Raw genomic sequence first — 20,480 nt, 5'->3', positions numbered from 1 at the left:
GTGTTGATGTTTCCCTGTTTGCTGTGTGCATGGCAATGACTGTGTGACTGCAGGAACGGTCCTCATTCTTCAAGATATTTGACATCAAACCATAAACTTTCAATCTGTCTTCTGAACAAATTACTCTGTCAAATTTTCAGCTTCCCAGATTGTTTGTCAAGTGTATCTCCATCTTTCTGAAGTTGTCAAAGGATGCCGATAAATAGCTTATCTCCTTTAACACCGATATTCTCGCAGTACACAGAAGACTATTAGCAAGTCTTATTAGATGGAAGGCAGGTGAACAGATAAGGGGGCTGGAAATGCATCCAGAAACACACTCTGAAGGCTAGCACAGTGTTGCCAAAACTACCGAGTAGTTTTGTTTCTCTGAAATAAATTTCCCTTAGAGTTTTCTCAGAAGAAAACCTCTTACAAGATTTGGTGTCTCCGAAGTGCTCTCATGCAAGAGAAAACATGGCAGAGGTTGCCTTCTGGACCTGTAATTCAACCCCCAATATTGCTAGCAACAGATTGAAGCCCCTAATACTCATTTTCATGGAAAACAAGCCACTGAATAGCCCTGTCTGCCCAGGTGCTTCATGATGATACTTGTCATTTCTTTCGTATTTCATTAGTCTGTTAAATTTGGCAATCAATTAATTTAAAGTGCAAACAGCCACCACCCCATGTCATGCATGGGTCTGTAGGAAGCACAGCTTGAAACCTTTCTAATGCTAGCTTGTTTCAGTATACTAGACGTTTCTAGCATCAATCCCTGAGGAAAATACTCTACATACCAAAGTGTCACCAAAAGCAGCATGCTGTTTTGTGTTTAACCATGGTTCACCAGAAATGATTTTGCATCCACAGTGAGATGCAGTGTCAGGCAGTCCCTGCTACCCAGCTGTTTTTTTTTTTCTCCCAGTAAAAAATAAATGATAGAATAATGCAGACAGTATGTTTTCTATTGCATCTAATTCATTAGCTCTCGTATTTTTGCTGTTAGAAAAGTGGAGTCAGAAAAGACTTAATGCTTTTCCTAGTTGCACCAAACGACTGCAGAAAGTGTTAAGCTTACGCAAGCAGAAGTAGCATTAGGGCTAAAATCACAGGGCACTCCTGCAGAGCAGCAGCTGGCTTTCAGTGAGTTTATCCTTTGCATACTCACAACCTCCTTTCGTCTGGCAGAAAAGGCGATCAGCAAATGCTAAAAAGTGTTATCCCAAGGAAAGCCCCGAGGGTCTGTTTGGTAGGTACGGCTGTGCACCGCTGGCTTTCTCCCTAGGCACTGAGAGTATCCTAGGACTGGGTCAGTGCACTGCGTCTGTAGGTGAGGCTTAGCATTCCTCACATTCCCTGAGGGCCTTGCCAGATTATGCGCTCTCAAGAAGATGGTTGCCATATTTCTGCCTTAAAAAGTAATACCTGTATATGTGAGGTGTGGTCGTTTTGTTTCACGACCTAAGCTGCCGCGTCTGCCCGATGGACTGGGTACGCTGGGGCTCTTGGCTCTGCACCACAGCAGGGGGAAGGCAGAGCCTACGGGGACATCAGCCGCACGAAGCTCTGCAGCCCGGGATGCAACAAGGCTACTGCAAATGTGCAGGTTGTCACACAGCACAAGCTCACTGTGTTGGGTTTATCTCATTTCCAGGGTGACTCTGTATTTCCAGGTGTCTCCATAACTTCCTGTGACAGCAAATTGCAAAAGTCCACTACCCACAGTCTAAAAAAGCCCTCTCTTTTGTGTCTCGCACACTGATCTTCTAATTTCATTGTGCATCCTAGCTGTGTATACTGATTTTCTTTACAGTGTTGCAGTATTTTTTGACTAGCAGTTCTGCATTCATCTTATTCAGTGCCTTTATGATTTTCTAAATGCCTTGGCTTCCTCTCAAAATATAAGAGTCTTTTTAGTCTCCTCGTGGAGCAGCTGCTCCATTCTCTCGAGATGTTTTGTTGTTTTCTTTGTCCCACTTATATCACCACATCTTCCCCGAAACGCAGAGCCCAGACAGCACAAAATGCTCAAGATGTCAACTCAGCAAGGCTTTAGATGACAACAGAGTCATGCTGTCTCCTGATGGCATCCAGCGTTTTGCTGGGTCTTGGCTGCTGCTGCAGGTTGAGCTGATGATTTTGGTGAGCTGTCAGTGAGGGCTCCAAGGTCCTTCCCTCGCTGCAGCTGGCAGCTCTGAGCTCCGCATCACCTACAAGCATAAGAACAGCGTGGGCAGAGAACTGCTTACCCATCTTTCCCCTCCCAGCGCTCTGCAGACTTCAGATGTATCCTGAACAAACAAATGGACCCGCTCAAGCAGTTCAGGAAGCCTCCCCATTTTTTTCTTCTACCTAATTTGTTGTGTTATTTTTAAAGTGCTCACACACAGCACTGGAAATTTCTGTTCAAAAAGCCGGCCTCTTCTGGATCAGAGTTAAACACAAAGTTACGGTTCCTTTGGGTATGTAGCTATGGGCTACTTGGGCAATAAGTACTTTTTATCCTCTCACTTCCCCTGTAAGCAGTTATTATAAATCTCCTAGCAAGTAATTGGACAAGGGGATGAAATCCAAGCTCCATCCTGCTTGGTGAACTTCTACCTAACAGTTAGAACACAAATCTGAATTAATTTTCTCTGCCTCTCCGACCCAGTGAATACAGATCTATCCATGAAAAGTGACAAGGCTGGGACATCTCTTTCCTACAAAGAAGATCATGTATCTTTGTGGCTAGGGTCTTCTGCAGCTGGGCTGCTGATGCCTTCATAAACAAAGATAGGATAAACACCTGTGCTCTCCATGTCCTAAATAAATATGTTAATCCTGGTTCAACCAGGTAAGAGCGGAAGAAAGTACCTTATTTTCTTTTCTTGTTTTGTATGAGCTTCTGATCGTGCCTGATCTGTTTCTGCCTCTCTGCTGAGAAAGGAGCATGCTCATGTATTTTGTACATCCTTTGGGACTCAGGTAAATGTATACACAGCACCAGAAACATTAGCAGGAACATGAGGCGAGGCGAAAAACTGTATAAACTAAAACTCTAATGATGGAGAAAACGTAATTTTACAGATGCTGGTGGAGCTTTCTAGGATTAAATTAATACTTTTTACAGACAGAGAATAGTTGTGACAGAAAATGTTTATTTAAACTTCTGTACAATGGAAATCTTAATCATTTTCAAAAGTCAGTTGGGGAAGAAGTGACTCACATAGGTTGCATGCAGGAAGCCTCTTTGTAGTTTTCAGTGCTGAATTTCATTTTCTCTGAATACAACATCACTTGTGTGAGTGCAGTTATCTGCTGAGTGGCAGCAGTGTGTTTGGCAGTACATAAACATGGAGAAAGACATGGTTCTTGCCCTGAGGAGCTTACAATCTAAAATATGACAAGGACAATTCTATTCCAACATATAACAATCAACTGAAATATCATCAGTCAGATATAAGAAGACCCATTTTAACAAGCAATTGTAATACCAAATATATATATAAAGGCCGCAGGTAGGACAGGGTGGCATCTTTGCTGCTACATATTTATATGTTCACATGTACACAGGTGTGAAAGGTAGTGACAGTTTGCTTGAGAGGGCGATTTTTTCTTTGGCAGGGCTGCTCCAGTTTGTGCTTCCTGAACAAAAATAAGGAAAAGTAGAGCAGAGTTTAGCATTCCTTCTGTGACTTGACATATCTGAACACTGGACAGCATTAGGCTGAATTAATTTCCATGAAACAGGCCCAGATCTGGGAGAGGCAGTGTGGAAGAGCTGACCTTTTCTGTCCTGTTGAGGCACTAGGTCTCACATCAGTGTCAGCACATTTGCTGAAACCTATGGCAGTTAACTCAGAAACAGAGTTAGCTGGGAAACCCACCAGTTCTAGAAAAAGCTTATAACACCTTGTGTCTGCAGTCAGGAGGGTGTCCCACCACCCAGAGGAAAATCTGCTGGAAATTCCAACTTTCTTGTAGATGAATTTTTTTTCCCTAATAAGAGATTGTTTGATCTTTATTTCTGTGCACAGGAGATGAGATAGTAGAAGGAAGAAGGAAATCTGAAGATTAAAACCTGTTCTGACAAAACGAGCTGTGCTGGATGCTTGTACATCTGTATGGGTACAAATTGTGCCTCCCAGATGCTTCCTGTTTTGAGTTTTTAAACTCAAACTCACTTTTGGCCCAGTTTCTAAGCAATCATAGTTAATAGATTATAGTGTGTCATACTTCTGGTCAGGTTCTTCACCCTTCCCCATTAATGTTTTTTGAGCATGTTGACCAAGTTCAATTACATCTGAGGGAGCACTTCTTTTGAAACATGAAGCTCTTAAAAGTGTCAGTGAAATTAGAAAGAGGAGAGAGATGAATTCTTACCTGAGGTAAAAGAGAAGCTGCAATGAATAAGCAGAAAAGTGTACATTTGGCCTGCCAGTTGGACGACTAGGGCATATGTATGGTTTTGGTAATTTCTTTCCATTCTTGTATTGCAGGCATTGCATATAACAACATACACAAAATTTTCAAGTTGATGTTTCTTTTAGAAGATTTAGAAACTGTGCTGGAAATCTTAATAGTTACCTGAAAACCTGTTCAAGAAAGAATGTGTCATAAGGAAGTGTACTAAGACTCTTCTTGCTCCTCCACCTCTTCCTTTTCTTCTCCTTCTTCTTGCTTTTCTTCTTCTTGCTTTTCTTCTTCCTTTTTTTTTTTTTTTTAAACAGAAAAGAGTTGTAGTTGAACAATTAGGAATTAAAGGAAAATAAACAGTCTTGAAATGCAGAGCTCTGCCTTTGCAACTGCTATGTTTCTAGCAAAATCAATCTTAATAAAGCTTAAAAAATAGAACAGTAGTGTGATGTATGGAGTCTTTATTCTTAACGTGCCACAGTTCTAGCCTTGTGCAGTTAATAGGCAAGAAAAGGAATATAAGAATCCTTTTCTGAGATAGGTTAGAACACAGTTCATAGTTCAGTTGTAAATAGATGGTTAGGATTAAAATGATAATATGAAATATATGTAAATATGGCAAAGAGTTTAATGTATTTGGAATTAGATGTTTTCTTGGAGTAAACAAATAAAGATTCATGGCACAGGAACTAAACTCCCAAATAACCCAAAAATTATTTGGAGACAAAAAACAAGGCTTTATTTCTGTTTCTAAAGTACTTTTTTTCTCTTTGTTTTATAAAGAAGAAAAGGTACAAGTTAGAGGCAATAGCCCTTTCCTTCTTTCCTTCAGTAAACTAAATGAACAGTCATCTGAATGGTAGCATTTGTATAACAGAGATGTTATGTCTGTGTTTACTGTTTTTTAGTAGCTAGCAAATGAAGCTTTAAAGTATAGTCCTACTCTGAAAAAAAAAAAATTGCACTGTAGTCTTCTCTGTTCCTTCTCTTCTGGCAAACTCTTGCCTAAAGGCACTCCCTCTGCAATATAAACAGTTTTATCTCAAAAGTGTCATACTTACATCTACTATCTTGATTACAAAAACTAAGGGAAATTCCTCCCGGAGCAATCAACTAATTAAAGATTTCATAAATAGTTTTCAGTCAGATTTCTGGTAGTGTATAAGCACAGAACTTAGGTTTTCTGTATGAGAATCATATCTGAGTCACTGAAGTAAAAACCTGTTTAAACATGTGCTTGAGAATGGAACTGTTGTAATCAGAATCCTGTTTTGAGTAGATGTTTTTAGAGAAAACTATTGCACTAGGGGATCTTCCTTACAAAACCAGAAATGGAATATGAACTTCCACACAGGTCAGCCAAAGTTCTCCTTCCAGTGAAATATTTTATCTTTCTGAGTCTTTCCTCAGAAAAATTGTCTTTGATTTTTTTTTTTCACTGTTTTTGAAATGGAGCTTGGGAAACCCAAAGACAAGCAACATTTTTAAAATATGAACAACTTTAATTCAGAATTCAATTACCCTTTACAAAAGGATCTAGGCATTTTTCTTGCTTGAAGCATGAGGTAGTGGTGTCAGGGTGCACTACCAAGCCTTCAGAGCCCTCACCTGCCTCACCACCAGAAACCTCCACGCTCTGCCCATGAGCTCAGGAGCTCCATTTCAGCTTCCAGGCCCACAATTCACAACTCTGACAGGAGGCATCTGTATGTATACCCACGTATATATGCATGTATTGCCATTTGGAAGTGGGAAGATTAAATGTGCCCTTTCACTAATTGCAAGCTTGTAGTGGAAAACCGCCTAAAGTAATAATTAGCTTTACTGAGAAGACTGAAGAAATATTCAAGGCATAAACTCACAATGCTGGGCAAAGCAGAAAAGCATATAAGGATTTGCACCTGGGCCTTACAAACTCTGGCAAGGAATATATACCCTTTGTAGGCAGAACTGCCTAAACTGTCAGCATAACACTGTAATCAGCATGGTGTCATTTAGAGATTTCCAAAGACCTAGCTGTCTTGTGAGCCCTTGGTGAATTTTATTAAAGAATCCATGAAAGAAAACTTCTCTTCAATATACAGCTTTTAACAATTAATGACCTATTTTTGGTACCAAGTATGACTATGTTATGACCAATAATTTTCTCTATCAGAATATATAACTGGTATATTCAATTTCATGAATAAGAATTTGCTAACTTTTGAGCGTTGATGAGACTGGAAAGGAATGAAGCGCACACAAACAAATACTGAAAGCAAAATGTCCAAAGAATATACTATACCCCTGTTGCTGCATCTTCTTCCTTGTTTTCCTGAGTGAAAGATACAAAAGAAAATGTTTAAAAGATAGATCAAAAAGAAAACCTCAAAGGTCATACAGGCAAAACACAGGGAATTTCGGAAATTACATGGAATTCAGTGGATTTATTTTGGGATAAAGTCCTCCAGATTAGCTCACAAAGCACAGTTAAGCTAAGCATTTACTTTGTAAAGGGGACATAAAATCTTAAGACACAGCTCCCTTTTTCTCAATTACTTCCAGTTAAATCTGCGTCATTTGCAAGCAAAGCATTAGAGCTTGAGTTTTGTTTGCTTTTTCATGGGGGGGTGGTGGTGGTGGTAATTAGCTGGTCTTCAAAATCAAAGTTAAATCAGAATTATACAGAGATCTATCTGTGTTATATATTGTCTCTCAGGATCTGGCTTGCAATGCTGTTAACTGTTGTAGGCTGGAACAGATGCCTTGGCTCAACAGTACTGAGGAATAAGGAATACTACAGACTGGCTTTTGACTGTAGATCGAGACAAAGTGGTGAAGAGAAGAGGGATAAAAGAGAGAAAATATAAATGTACAGTGAATAATATTTGATGTTAGATACCAAGCCGACTGCTGGAGAGAAGAGCTAATCTTTCACAAAAATTCGAAGAGAAAGGGCAAATGCAGCGGCACCATGCAGGAGGTGTCAGCAGTTGTTACAACTTTACACAGAATGAGTTGAGATAAGGAAGCGAGCTGCAGTGCCAGGGTTTATATATGGCCTGGGGAATTGTGGAGACAGGATACAGACTTGCATTTTAATATGATTTTTGAACATGTTTCTAAAATAATTCTGCCCTGAAGTGAGCCTAATCTGTACCACAAACTGATTTAACTGGGACACCACTTTAAAAAAGATTCTACCCCCCCCCAAGCTAAAAACTAAAGTTAAAATCATATAGTAAAAATAATGAAAAATAAGTGCATAGAAGGTCACAGCCTTTTCCTCCAAAAACTCAAAAATGAAAGGACAAACAAAGTAGGGGAAAGGGGCACTATATCCAAGCAAATTGGTTCCTCAACCTTCTCCATCTCTGCGGGATTAGGAATGAAAAAAAAAAAAAAAAGATTAGGGGGATGTCCTAATTATTAAGAAGGATAAGCTTGATGAAGTGATTAGGGAAGGAAAGAATGCAACAGGTTTAAAGTGAGAAAGAAATTATAATCAAAAGAAATCCAAGTGCACCCGTCCCTTGGCAACACAGACTGAGAGCTGTTCCTGTCCTTTACTACAGTCCCTGTGTAAGGGACTTTCTATTTCAACATCTGCTCTGGGCTTTCCTGGACACACATTTGAATGAGGAGCTGGAGCTCCTGAATCCTAGGCCGTCTGAAAAGCTGCTGGCAGGTCTAACATGAGGTGCGTGAAGAACAACCTGTTGCACTGTGCACTTATTCCTTCTGCTTCCAGGAAGCAGCTTCTGATGGAAGAAATTTGTTTTCCAGAGGATTAGGGTCTCTCGCTGTCTTCCCCAGAGTCCTACCTGCCTGAGACAGAGATGGGGCTTCTGAACTCCTGCTTCTCCCAGCAAGGGCAGCAGAAGCAGCAGGGGAGGGGTGCAGCCTCCACATGGACCCACACTGGCCACCAGTTACCAGCCCTGCCACTGAGGCTTTGGAGAAGCCTTCTGAAACCTGGGACCTCCGTGCGGCTCCACAATTGAGAGAGCCACAGTAAATTTTGTCATCTGTCATATGTTCATTGGCAAAGACTGAGAAGACTGAGATACCTTTACATTGCCAAGAGTCTTCTAGAATTTTTCCATAGCACTTGCAATTCTCTTGCAGAGTCACTGGAGAAAAGCAGGCTGGGTTACACGCCTACACAGGAGAGTCGTTTTTAACCTTGCTTGAAACAGAGTGCTAAATGAGGCCAAAATGCCACAAATAATTTCACATCAATATATTTTAATTCAGTAGCAGAACATAAAATTGTGATGTTTATTTACATTGCCTCAATTTGATCTGAGAGTCTGTGAAAATAAGTTGACATTCCAAATAGGACATGACTACAGTTCAAAAGACGAAAGTGTGTGGCTGCAAAACACCATGGGCCACTGATAAAAAGGCCATCCTTTCAGAACCTGATACACAGAAACCAACTTTTAATAAGCCAGAAGGAAAATAAATAAATAAATAAAACATGGGTGGGTAGAGCAAACAGAAAACATCTATTCAGTGTGGTCAAGTGGTCAAACAAGACGTGCTGGGCTGCACAATGAGAGGAGAGGGAAATACTAAAAATACTGCATTGATACCTCATGTGTCCTTTAGGGACCAACATCCAATGGAGATACTCCAACGGCAGTCTCATGATCTTTAAATGTATTTGCCTTCATAAAACCCTGGCCAGGTAAGGAAATGTTATTCTAGCTCTCTATCGCAGGGGAAAAAATGAGAGTCAGACACAAAAGACAGAATTCATCCCACCGTAGTTACCTCAAAGTTATTCTTCTCTTCTAAACTAGTCCTTTGCATGCTCACCGTAGTGAATGAAAATACCAGAATTTCTAAAGAATGATTCATGCCATCCATACAGAAGTGCTAATTACGATGAACTGTGGCAAGGCAGACAGATGCCACGTCACTGAAGTGATTTGTCCTATGTGACATGGGAAGTGGGCGGTAGAACAGGATGAAAGATGTTTCTTTGTTCATCCTTGGCATGAGCTACTAATACCTCGTGGCCTGCAGTTGTGAGTACCCTCTCTGACAATGACTGGGACAGGAACAGAAAAAGTGTTTTTTAGTTTCCCTAGGAGCTAGTGCACCTCTGGCAAAATGAAGGCGGGTATCAGAGCCAGGCGATTTCAGGAAGGCTTTTCCTCCCCCTTACGTAAGACCGTGTAAGAACATTTCAACATTGCCAAGACCATGCAGGTGAAAGAGGAGGATTTGTAAGACTAATCGTGTTTTATGTCTTCATAACAACAGAAATATCAGTTCAAATGCACCCTCTTGCCTGGTGTTCACTCCTCTGCCACTCCCCTCCCTGCAAAACTAAAGGGCAATATGTTTTCCACTTACAGCTCCTACCTGTTCAGTGAGAAACGGAGCAAGGTGCTTGTTGTATAGAAGCGGCATTGCATTGCCATCACAAAACTGCTCATACGTAGCTGCTTGACATATTTGCAGATGTGTTCCAGCAGTTTGTCCTCATTTGAAAAACATTAGAGTAGACTGCCAGCCAGAACGGCAAGTAATCTAATCCAGCCAGGGGATGCACTACTGTTTTATGCTGGGTTTCTCTTAAAAGCTGGCATTTCTCTTAAGAGAAAAAGGTATTCGATGGCATTCATGTGTTGGCTGAATTTATAGAGACATGAAAAGTGCTTAGATACAATTTAAGCAGAAATTTCAGTTCCCACTGAGGACTGTGTCTCTTTTCATCATCATGTAGGATCAACTTTGGAATGTTAAATGGGACTTCCAGTGCCTCAGACTTGCATGAGGCTGTGCAAAAGGGTGCATTTCCAACCTAATGGTTCAGTCATTGTTAAAAATGGGAATGGGGAAATTTGTAAAGACTGAGGTACTTACTCTGGAAAAACATTGCAACTGATGTAAAAAATAAATAAATACATAAATAAATTAGTGAGAGATGATGCATTTGTTACTGATATTCCACAAGGACTGTCTGATTTGAAACCACAAAAAAAAAAAAAAAAAAAGATGTGTAAGTGCTTGATTCAGCAGTAGGCTTGCCTCTTTGGGAAGAGAGTCACCTGATACTGCAAGATCAAACCAAAGCCATCCTTAAATGCCAAACTAGCACAGCAGCAGGAGAAATAAAGTATCAGGATTCCTATCTCCAGACACAGGGCCCATTTCTGCTTAGTCTCTACTTTGTCTAGACCCTGGCCAGTGACACAAACATCCCACTGAGGAAGAAGACTACACAAGAGAATTGCCCCTTTTCACACGATCCATCTATGCTTTTAACCATAACTACTTTACTGATGTCAGCTAACTGCAGGGGAACGTAAATGTTACGTTTTGCAGCTATTATTTTAGAAAGTCGAAGGAACTCAGACGATTTCTTCCAAGAACCTCTTGCACTGCAGTTTGAGATCCGCCTGTTTGACTTTGATATCATACCATAAGGCATGCAGGAAGGATAACAGTGGTCTCCATTTCTGCAGGGGCTCCTGCGTGGACTAGAGAAGACACTGTCAGATACGGCTTGCTGTGGCAGTGGTCAATGCTGGTACCTGACAGCAAACATTAACAAATAGATTTACGAGCACTGCAGATGCTGGTCATTGACAGCAGCCAATTTTTCCACATGGATAGGACTCAGATGTCTAGTTCTAAATTATTCTCCATAATGAGAGTTGAGATCCAAGTGAGCGTTAAAAAAAAAAAAAAGCGTATGATAGCAAGTGGCAAGTGGCATACGATAGCAAGTAGCAAAAGGAAACTGCTAAAGAAAGACAATTGTTATCCATGATTCAGAGCAGGGTTCCCTGGAGTTTCACCTGTTTAGTATCACCATGATGTCAAAGAAAATGCATCCAAAAGACAAGCAGGAGCACTCTGCAATCAGTCTTCCCACCCTAAGATGTATTAGGAGGGCCTGTGGGGTTTTGTTTCTTGAGCTTAGCACAGGTGAAATCCTCAAATCACAAAGTGAAAAAGGAAAAATTACCTGTTGATCTTCTGATGGTGACTGAGCAGACTGAGACTCTTCATGAGTCCCTTCATTTGCACTGTCTTCCGTGTGTGCCACAGCTTCATTAGTGGTATCAGACTTTTCAGTTTCCTGGCAGCAAAGAAGAAGTCATTATTAACCTCAGGACACATAAACAACAACTCCTTTCCATACAACTCTTGACTTCATGGTCTGGGGAGGTGTTTTTCTAATTTTACTTCAGCAGTCAAATCAAAATCGACCCTTTCAGACATTTTCCTTTGAAAGAAGCGTGTTGGCATGTTGCTTTGTTGGTAAAGGCCTGGGGTTTGTATACAGAAAACAAGAACTGAAGCACCTCTTCCTTTTCAGAGCATAGCAGATCCCCTAACTTTTCTGTAGAAAGTTTAATAGAATTGGATGCTCACCCTGATGGCTTCAGAGGAAAAAAGCTTTTTCACCAGCATGCACTCCAATTAAACTTCACCAGGAGGCTACAGAAAAGCAGATGTAATAAAGGATTTCATGCACAGTCTCTTAATAGTCTTTTTTTTTTTTTTAAAACCATTAGGTAACTATCCCTCAATTCACACACCAATCTATCATATCTATTTATTCAGCAGCAGCATGACCAAGCAGCTTCCAGAAAACTCTTCCTTTCAAGTCCTGCCCAGGCGAAGTAGCTGTGAAAGGTCACACTGCATTACACACTGTGTCAGATAAAAGGAGACCTGTGTGGCCTTGAGTGGAATAATCGAAATAGGATGAACTGCAATAGCATTAAGTGCAAAGTCACATTATTTGGGAGAGGTAGTCCTGGGACAGATATTAGAAACAGATGTTTATAATGTATTTTGGGACCTTGTTAGCTGATGATCATGAAATAAGAAAAAGATAGATGGATTTAAGTAATGACAGAATAACTGAGCCACAAACATGATGCAACAGTGAAAGCAGTAATAAACACGATCCTCAGATGCATGAGGTGAATTATATCTGCTGGAGCTGAAAGCAAATACTAATGCCATTGTATGAAGCAAAAGTGAAACCTCCTCTGGATCACTCTGTACCATTCCAGTCATCCAGGCTCAAGAAAGAGATTTAGCCTGGAACAGGTGCAGGGGGGGGTCACAGAAATATCTGAAGGAGTGGAGAGCCTGTCTTATGAAAGGGTGACAAAAAACAACTTTACTACTTTAATCTATTGAATGCAATGCAGTGAGAGGACGTGATGGCTCTCTAAAAATATATCAGAATAATATCAGGGAGGGATAGGATAAAGAAGAGCACTGAGGTAGACGCAAAATGAGTAAAACCAGCTGTAAATAAAAATTCTAACCATCAGCAGTGTAAAACTGGAAGAGGTTTCTAGTAGAGAAGTGGAGGCAATCGACTTCATTCATTAAAAGGGAATTTGACCACTTCTGAGAAGTGTTACCTGGTGTGGTTTCCTCCAGCGACAGAAAATTGGGTTCAGAGATCCTGTCCTGTGCCATATGAAGTCCTACACACTATGGGCAGAGCAGCACATCCCTGAACAGAAGAGAAGCTCCTTTCTCATCCCTGTGACCAAACCCTTACAACTCATTCACCCAATTGCTTTGGGGGTTTCTTTTTTCTTTTTTTTTTATTTTTTTCAATAATTTCATCTCTGTCCCTAGTGTTACACAAAATCCACTGGTCATGATCCCCTGGCCTTTAAGCTTCACAGGTCCTCCTCTGGTGTCCTTATTGTGTATGATCATGTACGATTTCCCCAGCCACTGTACTTAGCTTGTGGAAGCATGACACTAGTGCATCTACCTGGCTTTTAGCCCCAGTGCAGATTCAAGTGAATTCTGACTCTGACATCTTTATCCCCAAAATCTGGAGTGCAATACAAGACATGTCCTCCTGCTCAGATGCTCTGCTGAGCTGGGATTAAAATGATAGAAAGGAGGTCAGGAATGTTTGGAAGCAGGTATCACGATAGAGTGAAAATAGACAAAATAATCCTGCAGATGTGTTTTCTTCCCAAAACTTCATTGTCTGTAAGATTTGATGCTCTTTTTGTCATTTTTTTCCTGAATCAGGGAAAACATATTTCATCTGTAAGAAGCCTGTAATGAAAAGAGAGTGGGCACAGAGGCTGCCATGCCTCTCCCTTGGGAACAGCAGCAAGTAAACTACCAGCAGCCAGCACCGCAGAAGCTGCCAGGCTCTCCCAGCAGCCCTTCCCAGTACTGCCCTGTCCCTTACCCACCGTCAGCAAAAACCTCTGCGGGGCTGCAAGGTGAATTGTAGTGGGAGACTGATCAAGATTAAAGCTTTAGAAAGAAAAGCTTCTCCAGCACCTCACACAATTTGTTCCCTCCATTACACAGCCACATGAATGTTTTTGCCAGCACGTGGATGATGCCTGGGGCCAGCGATGAGTAAGCAGGAGAAGGAGGACAGAGGAAGGACCAAAGACTACTTTTTCTGCCAATGCTGTCTCATCTGAAACGTACATAAAACTGTGGGCTCACTGCACTCTGATGCTGGTGGCACTGTTATGAAAAACAGATCCACAGAGACAACTGTTTGGCTTAATTTATCTTTTACTTTCCCCCAAAAGATAACAAAATATTTGAAGATTAAGATATGTAGCAACACATAAGATATTGAAATTCTCTTGTCCAATGCTGTGTTTATACATTGTTTCTGTAAGAAAACTATAACATCCTTGCAGATCCTTTCTTTGTAGCAATTCCTAAAACAAAAAGGTTAGTATTCGTGAAAACTGAATTGGTTAGAAATCTATTTTCAGCATGTATCTTAACATTTCATTGCAAAATCCCTGCAGTCAATATTTTTGGCAGATACACAAAACACATAAAGAGTGAAGATGGCATTCTAATTCAAATGTACCTATTGTGTAAAACTACCTCAGATGAATCATATACTCACTCAGAACATAAGGCAAATAAAAGTGATGGCTGAGAGATCTGAACTCTAGAAGCAGTTTTTTGTTAGCAAGGACACGCACACGCATGCACACACATTGTTCTCATTAATTATATGGAGAACTGTGGCATTTGGAATACCATTATCATACTACCTCTTCAGAGCAATACAAAATTTATTTATTTTTTTATTAATGTAAAATGAACTCCCTTTCATTAAGATTGGCTGACCAGTTACTTTTCCTGTAAATAAAATACACATACTGTAAATTGGTAATCCAAAGCAGTCTTACTAGAAGTCTTCTTGAACTAAAAGACTAAATCTCAAGTATCTATCGGTTTTGGGATATCAAGATTTTAGGTATTAAGATTAAGAATACTAAGATTAAGGATTTAAGTTTATGCAAGATTTGAAACAAGACCTTCAGTCTGAGTAAAGCAGCTTCTTTGAGTTCACAGAACAGCCGCAAACGTAAATGATCTCTGTACAAGCTACCCGCTCTCTGGAGTTCAGGGAAATGGAAGCAGTATTGCGTTTTGGTTAATACAATTGTCAAAAAAACTGTTGTTCCCTGAAAATAAAAAGCAATTAATTGCCTGCATTCAAACCTTGTTAAGATACTCAAAGGTGTAATAATACAGCATGCTGTTTGTCATCTTACCAAAAATAAATTAATTAATTAAATAAATAAATAAAATAGTGTAGCCATTGCTTTTAATGGGCTTTTTATATATTAACAATATTTCAGAGCATTTTCAAGAACATTGAGAACAGTCTCAGGCTCGTAAACATGACGAAGGTTTCAAAAAGAAAGCTTTGGGGGCAGCTGAGAATGACATGCATGACCCTAGACATAAAAAGTACATTGATTATAGCTCAACTGTATATATGTTTACATGTTAGCACATCATTATCTGTTCATGCCCTTAATCCAAGATTAAATGGGATCCTTCAGAAATTTATCACTAACTCAAGTGATCTTTGGGTCTGGCATAAGTGCCAGCCTGCCTTGAAAGATGTTTAAAAATTACAATAGAGGTATTTAAGTCCATGTATTCCTTCAAGTGGGAAGTTATTTCATATTAATAGACTAAAAAACTTATAGCACAAACACCCTGCCAGCTTCTTCTTTTAGGCATAGGGTGGTTGGGCACTGGGACAAGCTCCCCAGGGCAGTGATCACAGCACTGAGCCTGCCAGAGTTCAAGAAGTGTTTAGACAATGCCCTCAGACATAGGGTCTGATTTTTGGGTGGTCCTGCGTGAAGCCAGGAATTCAACTTGATCTTCCTGTGGGTCCCTTCCAACTCGGGATATTCTGTGATTTAAAACTGTGTTATCATTCCTGTTAAATGATGCTTTAGAAAATATGGTAACCAGTGTGATGGCGAGGCAACAGGGGAGAGAGAACTGTGTGAGCTAATTGACTCTTTCAGAAGTACCAAAAACATGCACTGATTCCTGGTAGGGTCACTGTGTTTTATGGCCACATGGCACTCTTTGTGAAAATGATAGTAATATGTTTGGTTTATAGGAAAAGAAGTTTGAAGATCTTTGCCCAACTCCCACAGTGGACTACGCAAATACTTAGCAATTAGAGCATCATCCTTTCCACTGAGATCTGCAGAAGTTTTCATGTGCCATTCATGCATCAAAACACTTCCTTGTATTGGAACTGGGAACACAGATCAGCATGAAGTCATTACTTGCACAGTGGTACCTTACCAAGACCCTTTATCTAGCATAGGTCAGGACATGACTGTAGGGAGTAGTAGATGCCTCTTAAGCAGCTGCCCTGCAGACTGTTTGCTAACCAGCCTGGTTAACTTTGTTGTTGATTTGCAGTTTCCTAGTGAAATAATTAAAGCTTTTTCTTAAGTAAAAGAATATTTAAATAAGTGCGTGAAGACCAATTTGAACGTGCTGCAGATTTGAGAAGGATCTTTTTTATGTACCTGTGTATTCAAAGAATCTTTACATGTGTCTTACTGTCAATCTGCACCTTGGTGACAGTCTTGATGTGTTTCAGACATATCAGACTCAGGCTGTAAGCCTGCACATTAGGCTCTGGCACCATCAGAGCTGCAACACCTAGCAGTAACAGTTCAGTGTAAACACTGGATGATTATCTGGTGACAAGTTGTAGCCACCTAATTCAGAGAGACATGGAGGCTACAAGAAAGAGAATTTGCAAAATTGAAACATATTTTGCACTCAGCAGGCTGACACAGCAAGGAATTTAACTCCAACTATTTTGTTGGGAAGTTAGAGTTTGTTGAGGGAGTAGCAAAAAAGTTTCTCTGCTTGCTCTAGAAATGGAGTTCAGAACAGCCTTTGGTCGAGTTCCCAGTGGGCTGTGCTGTGAAACAACATGGTCATTAAAGAGGTTTTTTACTGCTGGAGCAACATGAGTCAAAAAATGGAAAAGGAAAGAGAATCTTCTGAGGCAAGAGTAGTCAATATAAAAGGCATATCAGCTTCATATTAATCTTTACAATGACTCCATGAAGTATTAACACCTATAAAGCAAATGCTCACTGGCTGTTTTATGGCGTTTCCATGCTTTATAGTTTTAAATTATCACCATATTCCAGAGAAGAAAAAAAAAGAAAAGTAAGAAAGAAAAGGAAAAGAAAAGAAGGAAGAAAAGAAAAGGAAAAGGAAAAGAAAAGAAAAGAAAAGAAGAAAAAGAAGGAAGGAAGGAAGGAAGGAAGGAAGGAAGGAAGGAAGGAAGGAAGGAAGGAAGGAAGGAAGGAAGGAAGGAAGGAAGGAAGGAAGGAAGGAAGGAAGGGAAGGGAGGGAGGAAGGTTGATTATGAAGGAATTAGTAGGAAACCCTCTCATATGTGTCATCATTAGCATTTCTTTCACACCTGACTTATTATCCTAGATTCATGCCGCTGAAAAGCAATGTCACGAGCCACCCATTGTACTTCATGCTAGGGCTGAATTGACAGCCTAATGAAAGGAAAGCAGAAGCAGTGCAGCAAGGTTATCTGTATGACAAAGCACAGCCAGACTGTCATGCAGTGAAGATGCTAAGAAACACTTCTGAAATAAATGCTAAAAGATTTTATATGTCTTTCTCAAATTCAGTAACAGATTCCAAAAGGATGGATGCATACTTTCACTCTTTACAAAGATTTTTTAAAAGCACTGTCACTTATTTCCCCTTTCTGGACTGAAACAATCACCAAACCAATGCAGCCATTAATCAGTATGAACCGTGCTTGTTTTCTACCAAAAGCACTAACAGTTATCTGCCCAGAAGAAGTTACTGAACATATTGTTTTCAACATTTACAAAGTTGTCATGAAGTAGAAACTGTAACAGCCTTAGCTGACATCTTGGAATGAGTGAATTCTAAAAAATCGCTACTTTGCTTCAAGACCTGCTATCTAACAGAACCTTGCATGAAGGAGCAGATAATGTATGAAGTGGGAAGACAGAAAAATGCAATTTTCTTTATCTCATTGATTCTTCGCATATCTTTTATAATGATTATTATATGCAATACCTGGAGTCCTTTAAGCCTTGCATGGCTTTGTGGATGTTAATTAAATGAAATCTCAGAAGACCCTTGTGAGGTAGGCAAGTACTTTTTATTTCCCTTAGTGGGTGATGGGACAGCTAAAGCAGAAGGTTTAAATCACTAGTTCCTTATCACACTGGGACTCAGTGTCAAAGGCAACATTTATAGCAACTGTCTCTCTCCCCTGTGTATCTCTTCATCTGTAGTTCTCAAAGCACTAAGAAAAGGCTTGTTTTTTCTCTCTGCTTTTATAGAAGAGGAAGAACAGAGGCATTTACAATGGCATTTTACTCAGAGTTGCTACACAGTTGGCAGCAGAGTTAGACCAGAAAGCAGAACCCATGCTCCGGGGCAGTTCTTCAGCCAGGTCACCACAACACTGCAGGTCCTCTGCTGTCACTGACTCATCACTCTCTTGATTCCTTCTGTTTGTTGAATCACCCGTATTAAAGATGGTAACATTTGATTATGATCTAGCATGATCTTGAGATAAGAGAGCTATAATAGAGACTCCCAGTTACAAAGCTTCTACCTAGGAAAAGCCTTTGTGAGAGACAAAATATTGCTTTCTGTAAATGAAAAAGAAAAATAAATCTAATTCTTTTGCCAGAAATATATCAGAACATTTTCAAAACATAGTGGATGAAGAAAAAGGGGTAGACTTGCCAAAGAGAGTTTGTGAGGCCCTAGGTAGGACCCTAACTTATCTCAAGGCAGAGGGAGGGAACCCTATAGTGCCAGTCTTTGTGCACCCATTCAGGATGGAATGGGTCCAGCACCTCGGCCCCTCTGCTGGTGTACAGACTTGGTTTGCTCAGATTGATGCAGTCAGGGAGAAGTGAATGCTTCATGTAAGTAGCACAATCTATAAATTTCATTTGGAAATTCTGCATCATTTAAAAGCTGAACATGATAAAATACTGTTTTGTGGGAGAGGAGAGGAGAGGAGAGGAGAGGAGGAGAGGAGAGGAGAGGAGAGGAGAGGAGAGGAGAGGAGAGGAGAGGAGAGGAGAGGAGAGGAGAGGAGAGGAGAGGAGAGGAGAGGAGAGGAGAGGAGAGGAGAGGAGAGGAGAGGAGAGGAGAGGAGAGGAGAGGAGAGGAGAGGAGAGGAGAGGAGAGGAGAGGAGAGGAGAGGAGAGGAGAGGAGAGGAGAGGAGAGGAGAGGAGAGGAGAGGAGAGGAGAGGAGAGAGAGAGAGGAGAGGAGAGGAGAGGGGAAAAAGAAAAGAGAAAATCATCAGCTGGAGGCATGGTCACAAGCTTTTAGTGAAAGAAGGGAAGAGAAAAGTATTTTTTTAGTACTGAACCAGTAATATTTTTTTTTCCCTTAAGAACACTTTGATGCACCAGCGTCTAATGTAATGCTTGTCACCGTCCCTTATTTGACATGCTGAGTCATTGCTTCTCTTCATCTTTTACGAAAATAAAATATATGTCTCCCGTGGAAGGACAGCAGTGCCTACCTTTGTGCCTGGAGGAGGAGCAAGACCCAGGAATGAATAAATAATATTTTCTTCTTTAGCAGAGAAAAAGGATTCAAAGTCCTAAAAATGGAACAAACAAACAACAGAGAATTGGTAACAACAATAAAACAAAAAGCACAGGAGGAAGAGACTAGTACAGGCACATCTTTCTTATATTGATGAGAATGACTATGCATTTGTAGCAGTGCCTGCATTATCTAAGCCCCAGGAAGAATATTCAGATAAAGGGAGCTTCATCCTGGCTGGCAAAATGAACAAATGGGCAAATCTCTCCAGAGACTTACACTTTAATTATATCACATCTATGTCAGAATCAGATAAAATCAAGCGTCTCATTTTAATGTGCCTCAGCTATACACACCAAAGCAAAGCTATTCCCATTTAAATGTTAAAATAAACCTTGCTGCAAGAACACAAAATAGGCCCTCAAAACCTTAGACAGCTTTATGACAAAGAAAAGGGAACAGTCAACATAATGGCACAAGTGAAAGGGCAATGAGAAAACTATTTTAAAGAAAGGCACTCTAATCAGAAAATGCAGTATCTTTTCAGACAAACTTAGCAAAGGGTTTTGTTGTTCCCTCTGACATATATGTACCAGCCAAAATGTCTTGTCCATATGTGAGCTGAAGAGCTAAGTCAGTATCAAAAATGTCCATTTTCTCTTCAGTGCTGAAAAATGAAAACTAACTGAAAAGATGGAATGGATGGCTCCTATCCTACCATCTAGAACTCACTTGGTCTTTCCTGTATTCATCCGTACAACCTTCCTATCAAGTAAGGAAACTCTGCTATCACTAGCGTGTTGCTGGGGAGTTCACAACTCACATCTCAGGCAGGTAAAAGTCAACACGTGTGCAAGAAGTTAACAGTAACTCTGGTCATAAGTAGCTGGCCCACGATCACAAGGCAGCTCTGTATCGGACAGGGGACTGAATACATCTGCTGAGTCCTAGACTACTGCCATGACCACTTTATCATCTTTCCTCTCATCCCAAATAACTCCAAAAATAGAACCCTGTAAATAAGAAGGTGATGACTCATCATTGAGACTTGTTTGTAAAGCTGACTTAGGACCCGAGTTGTTTTATTGGGCTGTTTTGGTATTTCCATAAATGACTGGCGAAGGCTATCCTAGGGAAGGGCTGCAGCAAATGATTTAGAAGCCACTCTAACACCAACAAGACTGGAATCAATGACATTTCAGTCCAGTT

At 40.4% G+C, this 20,480-nt stretch overlaps 1 protein-coding gene across 1 annotated transcript in view; it reads right to left on the bottom strand.

Moving 5' to 3' along the window:
- Positions 1–3,102: 3,102 nt before the first annotated feature.
- Positions 3,103–20,480, bottom strand: part of SH3BGR (SH3 domain binding glutamate rich protein) — a 28,211-nt gene continuing 10,833 nt past the window's right edge. The window contains exons 3-7 of the mRNA XM_013181331.3: positions 19,246–19,326; positions 11,348–11,461; positions 6,665–6,694; positions 4,552–4,671; positions 3,103–3,609 (exon numbers count right to left, since the gene is read on the bottom strand). Coding sequence (XP_013036785.1) covers positions 4,594–4,671; positions 6,665–6,694; positions 11,348–11,461; positions 19,246–19,326 — 303 coding nt within the window. The 3' untranslated portion in view covers positions 3,103–3,609; positions 4,552–4,593. The remainder of the gene's footprint in view (positions 3,610–4,551; positions 4,672–6,664; positions 6,695–11,347; positions 11,462–19,245; positions 19,327–20,480) is intronic.

This window comes from Anser cygnoides, chromosome 1 (assembly GCF_040182565.1).
Source record: "Anser cygnoides isolate HZ-2024a breed goose chromosome 1, Taihu_goose_T2T_genome, whole genome shotgun sequence".
Lineage (NCBI taxonomy): Eukaryota > Metazoa > Chordata > Aves > Anseriformes > Anatidae > Anser > Anser cygnoides.
This window is presented reverse-complemented; position numbering and strand designations above follow the sequence as displayed.